Raw genomic sequence first — 9,257 nt, forward strand, 5'->3', positions numbered from 1 at the left:
CTTATAGGTAGGTTGGCTCCCTGACTTTTAATATAAAAACATTACTTGCTTAAAATACCTATTTGAAGACAGGGACAAGTTAGATCTCTGTGTGTCTAGTTGTCCTTTGAAGTTGAGGATAAATTGTGATTTTCGTTTTTTTAAGTCATAATTCAATTGATCTCACATGCAGTCAATTTCGGGCTTATTTTTTTTTTACTTTCAGCATAACCCAAAGGGCATGTGCAAGAATGACTAGAATTAAAATAACCACACCATCTTCACAAGATAGCCAAGGAAGAAAAAAAAAAAAATCAGTCTTTACATTTAGGTCAGTTAGTCCTTTTTTAATAAATTTGAATTCATTCATCAACAAGTTTCATATTGTATCTATCACTCAATTTTGCTGTTTTTTCATGTCAAATAATACCAAAAAATTACATCAATGTGCTTAAGCAAAACTGGGTTAAATTTATCTTTACAATAAAATGAAATCAACATGAGAATTGATTATGACAGCAATCGCCTATTCCTACTAGAATAATCCTGTACTTACCTTAAACACACTCACTGACTTGTGAAGTAGAAACATGAGACAAGCGTGACAAAACATGATCACGGGGTTGGTCCTAGGGAGAGGCATACAGGAGCCACTCTCTGGGAGGTCATTGTTTACCCAGGTGTTGGGAATTTAGTATTTCAGGAAAACACGGCACCTTTCAATGCAGTAGAAGAGGTAATCAATCCAAGGCACACCAGCTAGTGTCCTGGAAAAATTTAATTCACCTGGGCAGCTCTTTGCCCCAAGATTCGATGTTACTCTAATGGCTCACACTGACAGCCAGAGTCAATTCCAAGAGTAACAAAATGTTTCACCAATTGTTCAGTTTTGCTTACATAAAATGGCCAGAAATATGAACTGGTTTTCAGGTGGGGAGTTAAAATAAGAATTAAGTGATGGTTTATACTTTCAAGCCAGGAGATTCAAATTTGGACATATTCTTGTTAGAACACACCATGGTGGGACAAAGACCAATGGATTATCTACTAGATGCTGAAAATGAACACCTACAACTGCAATGTGCCTGTCCCCTTAAAACCAGCCCCAGACTTGTTTGGCATCACCTTTGAGATGATCTCCTCAGTAAAAATGTCAACGCTATGTTTGGACAAGAGAGAAGTGCCTTTCAGGGAGTGACTGAACATGTCAAAATTCTGGGTGCTGGCGTTAAAAACACATGATATTGCAGATGTACAGGTAGTTTCCAAATCTAATGGAAATATTATCATGACATACTTTCTAGTTCATTTGAGATTCAGGGGGAAATGGATGTCGCATGGTATAGACAGTGAAACCCCTCCACAGTCCCGGGGTTGGTGAACAGTAGTAACACTTGTTTTAAGGACTACTCAAGTCTATCAGTCTTTCTCTGTAGGGAGTTAGGTAGCAGGGCTCTTCCATTATCTCAAGGATATCTGAATATGGGTAATAACCAATTGTCATAACAAGATTCTTCTGTAGATCTTGAGCCCCTGTGGCGCATTTTGGAAAGACAGGACTACTTAGAAAATTAACTTTTTATTACTTTCAATTGTTAAGAAAGAAATCTCATTATATCCCCAATGATAATGTTTCTCTCCTTACTCAAGAGGTCTGGGTGTGGGTAACAGCCACCTCCCAACAATGTCAGAGGTCCGGGTTCAGAATTCCTCAACGCAACTCAGTCACTGGCTCAAATAACTACTGTGGAGTAACGAGAGGTCATTTTAACACAACAGAGACTCCAATTCAACTCGCTTCTGTTAACACAGTCAGAGTTCTCTTCTCAATGCTCTCACAAGTTTTAAAAATGGAGAAGCTATAAAATAATTTTGTTAGAAGAAAAGTAATTTTCTTCTGAAATGGAGTAAAGCAAACACATACCCAAGGATCTTAAAAAGTTTTCTTTTTTTGTTTTTACAGAATATATGTATGTATTTGTGTGTGTGTGTGTGTGTGTAGTTACAAACACTATTTATAGTATAGCTAATATGTTAACTTCATCGCAGTGTCTACAAAGTTGTGGATCCCAGTCTTGGTGCCAAATGCATATAAAAAGCTCAAAAGCTATTATGACTATACCATGCAAATTTATATCCAGAAAACCTTGGGAAGGAGACTGCAGCTCTTTGGAGCCCCATGGGGTCTCTGCCTTTGATATTTGGGTACCTCAACTATGCATCAAAAAAGTTTTAAATCACTTTTCTCCCAGAAAGAATTAATGTCACAGTTCTGAATAGTATAAATTATACACTTAAATAGACCATTGACTGATTTTGTCCACATCCATTTACATTTTGGGGTCCCTCTTCTGCATGTGGACCTCACACCTTTAATTACTGGATACAGAAAAAGATACCTGAAGTATTGAAAGGGATAAAGTCTTTGCAAATGTATTTTTTTCTTTAACATGATAATAATGATAAGGCCACTTACAAGGTTTTTCCCAATCTGTTTAACTTTTAGGATCCCCCATTGTTACCCATGGAAAAAATTGTCAGAGAAAAGCCAAAGCCAAAGAAATCCCTGGCTAGTCTCCAGATGAAAATAAAACCAGAGAGCAGCGATTAGGAGGAAAAAGATAGGAATGAAGGAGGGAAAAGGGTCTAAAAGTAGGTAATTGCCTCTAGCGTGAGATTTTGTGGATTATGTTTTATCTGATGGTGGGTTTTGAACTGTTGCAGATGCCCACAAATTAAAGGTTGTTACGGCCACCAAAGAAAAATCAAGTAGTGGTCAGCTCATGGGGATAGTCCATACCACACGCATCCTCTGGGAGGGTGGTGCCTCTACCTACATCAAGACAACTGGGCTGGGGCCAACCATTGGAGCACTCTGGTCCTTGGTTTTGGATAGAACAGAGAGGGTGAGGCATACTTGGCATTTTGGGATGAAGTATTAATTTAGCAGTTCTTCCTGCAAATTTTGCTTTTTTTTCTCCAAATGCTCAACTTCACTGTGACACCTGTTTGCACAACTGTAGTCATTTCAGTTTATGGATGCCTGTGATAGAAATATTGTTTACAAAAAATATATCATCTCTTTTTTTTTTCTTTAGAAAGATCTCATCTAAATAGTAAGTTAAGGTTGCGTCTATGAAACCGGTGCACCTTGTCTTGTTTCTACGAGCTTTAAAAAGTCCAAATACTGATGAGGCTGTGGATCAGAAGGAACCAACAGTGACCGTGTTTGCTGTCAGGTTGCCCTCCTTTGCCTCAGAGAACGGTCATGGGTCGTTGGGTGAAGCGTGGTGTGTACGGGTCATGTTCCTGCAGAATCCTAGTCAGTCTAGGAGTAGTTGGATGTGCTTATGAAATACGTCAGATACAGAAATAAAGGCATGAGGATGATTCTTAGTTTCTGAAATTGAACAGTAGAAGTGTTTTAGCTTCAATCTTAATTTCTAGATAACAGAAAGTAGTTACATCACATAAAGGAAAATATGACATCGCATGCTGCCATGATAGCAAGCGTTAAGAAACAAAATCTTGGTAAATATACATATATATGCATATTATGCAAATATATTTTCTATTAACATACAATGTTATAAGAATGACTGATAACATAACTGCAAGGGGGAAAATCATCCTAGATGGTTTTACCTTAGAGTAACGAATAACCTGAGACGTCTATGCTTTCTGTTGGATATCAGGCCTAGAAATCCATACGAGATGTAGAGCACATTTTCAGTGATTGAAATGTCATTGGCCAAACGTGCCACTGTGTTCGCACATGACAGTGAAGCTGGATCCACTCCAAGTGAACAACAGAAACAAACTACACACTGTATATTAGAGTACTTACAACGAGATGCCATTCACTCCCGATGGGTTTTCAAAAGACGGTCGTTCAGACATCAACGTGGGATCCATCTATGTTTAAGACAACAGGTAAGCACACTGCCAGTGGCTCACCCCAGCCACTAAACCATTACAGAAAACGTATGCCCGATGAAAACAAACCCCATCACCAGAGAAGTCAAGAAGCCTTCGCTTACTAAACTGAACGAGAGGATATGAAGTGACTCATTTTAAACTAGCAATACCACTGTATGAGTTTTCAAAGATTAACTAAGAATGTCTTTCTGATTTTTAAACTAAAACATCTAACTTATGATAATAAAAGACACATTTGGGGATGATATTGTGTTTCACGCCCTCATTCTCAAGGCATAATATTTAGATGATACTTGTCCCTTTCAATTAAAAAAGAAAAAAACTATGACTTTCTTTAATATACATCCTGTGGTAAATTGTCCATAGCTGCAAAATGTATATATGTATGTGTATTTGTCTTCCATACACATGGGCACTGACTCCTGTGTGTATAAACATATACACATACATCCTCATATACACGTGTATTTTATATATATGCTGAGAAAGTTCACATATATATACAATTGCGTATGTATATATGTGTGTGTCTGCTTGTGTGTGTGTCTGTGTGTGTACAGGTATAAAAACTTGACAGGCAGAGTAATATTTCACTCAGTGTTAAATGAAGTCTTTGAAAAATCAAGTACAGTCACTCAGTTAACATAGTACAGCCAGTAAACTAAGTTGAAAAGAGAAAACGTGAATGGAAACACGATCCTGGACCATCTGTCTATGGCATTCACATCGGTTAGATCAGGTATTTTAATTTTGAGCTGCGAAGACCTCCTCCGTAGATGGGTCTTCTTGTGCGGGAGGCTTCTGTCCCCCAGGAATCGCCCATGCCCTTCTCGAGGCATGCTCTGTTTCCTGTACTGGATTCCTGAGTTGTCAAAGGATATTGCTGAATTCCTGGTATCGCCAACGCCGCCTGCGACTTCATTCATTTCATTGTGAACTTCCAGCGATGTCAACAGAATATTTCCATGAGCATCCACCTAATTGGAAGGAAAATGCACATGGTTAGACAGCCAGCATGCCAATAAATCCAATTTCCCTATGCAGATCCCGGACAGAATGATGTCACGCCATCACGTTACATGTTTTATGAGAAACTGTACATCTGTCAAATCCAGCACTCCGTTTTATTGGAAAATGTCATTTTGGAGGTTAATTGCAGTTGAGAGATTTTTATTTCCTTTATCTAAAAATGCTCAAGTAAGAAATTAGATGAAAGAAGGGGGAGGGGGTTTTTCAAACTGCAATTTCACATTATGGATACAAATCCTTACTGAAAAAATTAAAGTACAAATGACTTTCAAGATGTTAACTTAGGTGCTCTAACCATTTTCACAACTATACTTTGAATAAAAACTATATTCTCCCATTTGTCTTTGGAAGTCCTCTTGTTCCCTTTTCTGATGATATAACGCACCTGAATTACTACAGAGAAACATATGAATAGTCCTGTGATCGAAGGGCACTCCTGATGACTTCCACAGAGTAGATACAGACACCCTCCACCCCAATTCAAGTAGGCTCTCCTTGCCCAATACTGGTTCTGGCAGGAGACTTCTTTTTGAAGGGCTATATATAAAATAGACGAAATTCCCTTCCCATAATGGAGCTAAACTTTACAATGATAGCATTTTATTGTGTGCCAAATATAGCTTCAGACATTTCATGATGATGCCAAAGGTCCATTCTGTTTGTGGGTTGGTCTGCCTCGGAACTTTCAACCTTTCACAGGACATCCTGGAGCTGGGGGCCCCAGTGGAGTCCTTTCTGAAATGAACTAGTAGCATCCGCTTTCTGAGCAGTACCCCATCCCTGCCACAGCCCCAAGGACCATTCCACAGTCCCCTGGGCTTTCACTCCAGCAAGCCCCACACTTCCCTATCTCTCTTCCCTTTCTTTGCCTGGAGGGCCATTTTCTTTGTCCTATTTTTGGCTGTGGAAAGCCTATCCCGTGTTCCAGTACTAGATTAAGTGTCTGTGGTTTCCTCCATGAATCTTTCACAAAACACAGTTATTTTGTGTAGGAATAATTTATTGCTGTATTAATTTGTGTCTTCTCGCCTTCTGTATATACTTCAATTTCATCAGTGGCATCCAGCTAGATGAGCAGGAGGTGAGGTGGTGAGAAGAGTCCTGCCTGAGAAGGTGCTGGGCCTGTATGGATTTCCAAGTAGGGATAGGACTGCTGGTGGGATGGCCTCAGACTTCAAGGGGGCTGTGACACAGGAAGGGCTGCACACATCCAGGGACCACTCAGACTGTGGTGGAAAGGCACCAAAGAGGACTCTCAGATGTCTACAGGTTTGGTAACACCATTCTGGGTCACTTCATTATGCTTGGGGAAAGTAAGGTGGTCATCAGGGAGGTTGTAACCATAGGATCAACCCAATCTGGTTCAACCTTGTGTAATAACATGGTGAGTTGTTTTCAGTTGCCATGAACCCCCAGGTTGAAGGTCATGTAACCTAAGCATGCCCAGATGAACCAAGCATACAACCATGGGTGGAACCTAAGTGCCCAGACTAGAGTTAAGAAGCAAACACCACATGGCAGGATCCAACATCCAATCAGATTGAGCCCATGGCAGGATGCAGTCAGACCACACATCCCAGCATCACCTCATTGAAAGATCCAATCAGAACATGCCTCATTACCCTCTGCCTATAAAACCTGCCCCAAACCCCAGTTCCAGGAAACAGATTTGAGCATTTCCTCCTATCTCCTTGCCAGCTAACTCGCAATAAAACTTTTATTTACTCAAAATCTGGTAGAAATTTTTCAGACAAAATGCAGCAAAAACATCACAAGCAAGGGCTTGAAGAGCACCTGAAATACTTTGAGAAAGGCAAACACCGTTCCCAGCACATCCCAAGCCTGAGACAGATGAGGTCACTATCATCATCACTGCCATTATCACTTTTGTATCCTCTTATCACAATAGAAAAGTACACCTAGTGCTGGGTGGAAACACAGATTAGATTCAGGCCAGTGAGGTTTTTGTTTTTTGTATGTCATGTGAAAGAATTTCAATTTAACTCTATAGGGAACAGGAAGGAAGAATAATTTCTAGGTAGAAAGTCATAGATTTCTGAAGTACAACTCAAGCTATAAGAAATTGAATTTGAGAAGAGAGTGCAGAGAGGGGCCCCAGGGAGAGCGCCCTGCAATGGTTTCTGTTTCCTTTAGTGGAGTCTGGAATGGAAATGCCTGAAGCCCGTGAGTAACTGCTCCCCCGGCCACTGCAACACATCTCGGGGTTTTCCCTAAGCCTCTAGACACACACGGCATGCCCACAGCAGCAATGCTGGGCCTCCGCCTGCCCAGTGCTGAATCTCCGCAGCTCAGGGGCTGGCGAAGGAGTGGAAAGTGACTCAGCACTCCAATCCCACCCTGGCCCATGCACTCCTGTCCCCTGTGAGCTCCTAGCAGGAGCGTCCACATTGCAGCAAGTGTGCCATGAGTCCAGGTGGGGCCAGTGCTTCTAAACCAATGCTACATCCTATAGTTATAGGATGAAGAGTGTCACCGTGGGATCTTCCTTATAGTTTACAGGCAGCATTGGTTTAGAAGTGGTCAGACAGTGACCTCATCTGTCCTCCACTGGACAGAGTGGTCTTCTTAGAATGGAGGACGGCCAGGCTGAGTGCTTGGAGATGGGAATGGACAGAGATCACACCACCTGTGCTGGGAGAAGGCCCTTCATGGGGACACATGATGTGGGGAAGTGAGGAGGGCATTTTCTTATATTTTTTTATCCAGCAGAAGGAAAATTCTAATGGAGCTTGTATCTCAAAAGCACCTGGAATGTTAGACCTTGGTAAGAAGGAAAGAAGTGGGTGGAGAGAATGAGCTGCCTGGCTCACAATGGGAATCTTGCTTGGAGAGGGCCTGGGAGAGGGGTCAACCAATGTGTTCCTGTTCATTTGGGGTGTTTCATTCATTCAGTTTACTGCAACAAATATGCTTGGTACACCATCAAATATGTCTGATTTTGAATCATGAGAGAAAGCATATTTGGATACCATGTAAAGGGATTTGATAAATTGAGGTCATTTATCAAATAAGCGCAAGTCGATTTTATTAGGATGTCCAGCATTTTAAACAGTTCTACTTAAATGGTAAGCTTCTATGTTTAAAATTTATCTGATGTTGAGTCAGAAGATAATCAAAGGTGGAAGATGCTTGTAGGTGTTTTGTTTTGTCTTGTTTTGTTTTGTTTGAGACATTTGCTCTGTCGCTCAGGTTGGAGTGCAGTGGCACGATCTCGGCTCACTGCAAGCTCTACCTCCTGGGTTCATGCCATTCTCCTGCCTCAGCCTCCCGAGTAGCTGGGACTACAGGCGCCTGCCACCACGCCCGGCTAATTTTTTGTATTTTTAGTAGAGACGGGGTTTCACCACGTTAGCCAGGATGGTCTCAATCTGCTGACCTTGTGATCCTCCCGCCTCGGCCTCCCAAAGTGCTGGGATTACAGGCATGAGCCACTGCTTAGTAATGCAGGATTTGTTCTTTTCAATAATACTAAGTGGTTTGGGAATTACAATATCAAAAAAGTGAAATTGTTTTCCTGAAGATAGAAAAAACCAGAAAGCATCATTTAGCTTTAGAAAAATGTTCTCTACAGACTATGCAATGTTTTAAATAACAAAACTGTGAGATGAAAAAAGCCCAGCCGTCCACTTCAGGATGTGGGATGCCTCACTGGAGAATGCACTTGCACGAAGGGGCTGGGATTGTTTGAGACCATTCATTAAAACATTACCACGCGGCTGCTACATGTCACCATCTTGCCTTGTCCTTAGTCAGGAGCACAAAGTGAACACAAGAAGGTCCTCACCCTCAAGGGGTCTAACTGATGAGACCTTAAATAATCAACAAGTGCATTTGAAAAAATACTGCATGTTACCTTTTAAACACATTGATAATTATTACTTTTTTAGAGACAGGGTCTTGCTCTGTTGCCTAGGCTTGAGTCCAGTGGCGTGACCATAGCTCACTGCAGCCCCAAATTCCTGGGCTCAAGTGATCCTTTTGCCTCAGCCTCCTGAGTAGCTGGGACCACAGGAACTCGCCACACCTGGCTATTTTATATATATATATATATATATATATAAATATATATATATGTAAAGTATATATATCTGTAAAGTATATATATGTAAAGTATATATGTAAAGTATATATATGTAAAGTATATATGTAAAGTATATATATGTAAAGTATATATGTAAAGTATATATACGTAAAGTACATATGTAAAGTATATATATGTAAAGTATATAAAGTATATATATAAAGTATATATATGTAAAGTATATATATAAAGTATATATATGTAAAGT

General features: G+C 40.4%; 1 protein-coding gene across 2 annotated transcripts in view; it reads right to left on the reverse strand.

Annotated features, from left to right (window-relative positions):
• Window positions 1-311: 311 nt before the first annotated feature.
• Window positions 312-9,257, reverse strand: part of GABRB3 (gamma-aminobutyric acid type A receptor subunit beta3) — a 227,441-nt gene continuing 218,495 nt past the window's right edge. For both annotated transcript variants that reach the window (XM_058427930.1, XM_032175705.2), the window contains exon 9: window positions 312-4,895. In XM_058427930.1, the coding sequence (XP_058283913.1) occupies window positions 4,554-4,895 (342 nt within the window). In that variant the 3' untranslated portion in view covers window positions 312-4,553. The remainder of the gene's footprint in view (window positions 4,896-9,257) is intronic.

Source organism: Hylobates moloch, unplaced genomic scaffold (assembly GCF_009828535.3).
Source record: "Hylobates moloch isolate HMO894 unplaced genomic scaffold, HMol_V3 SCAFFOLD_14, whole genome shotgun sequence".
NCBI lineage: Eukaryota > Metazoa > Chordata > Mammalia > Primates > Hylobatidae > Hylobates > Hylobates moloch.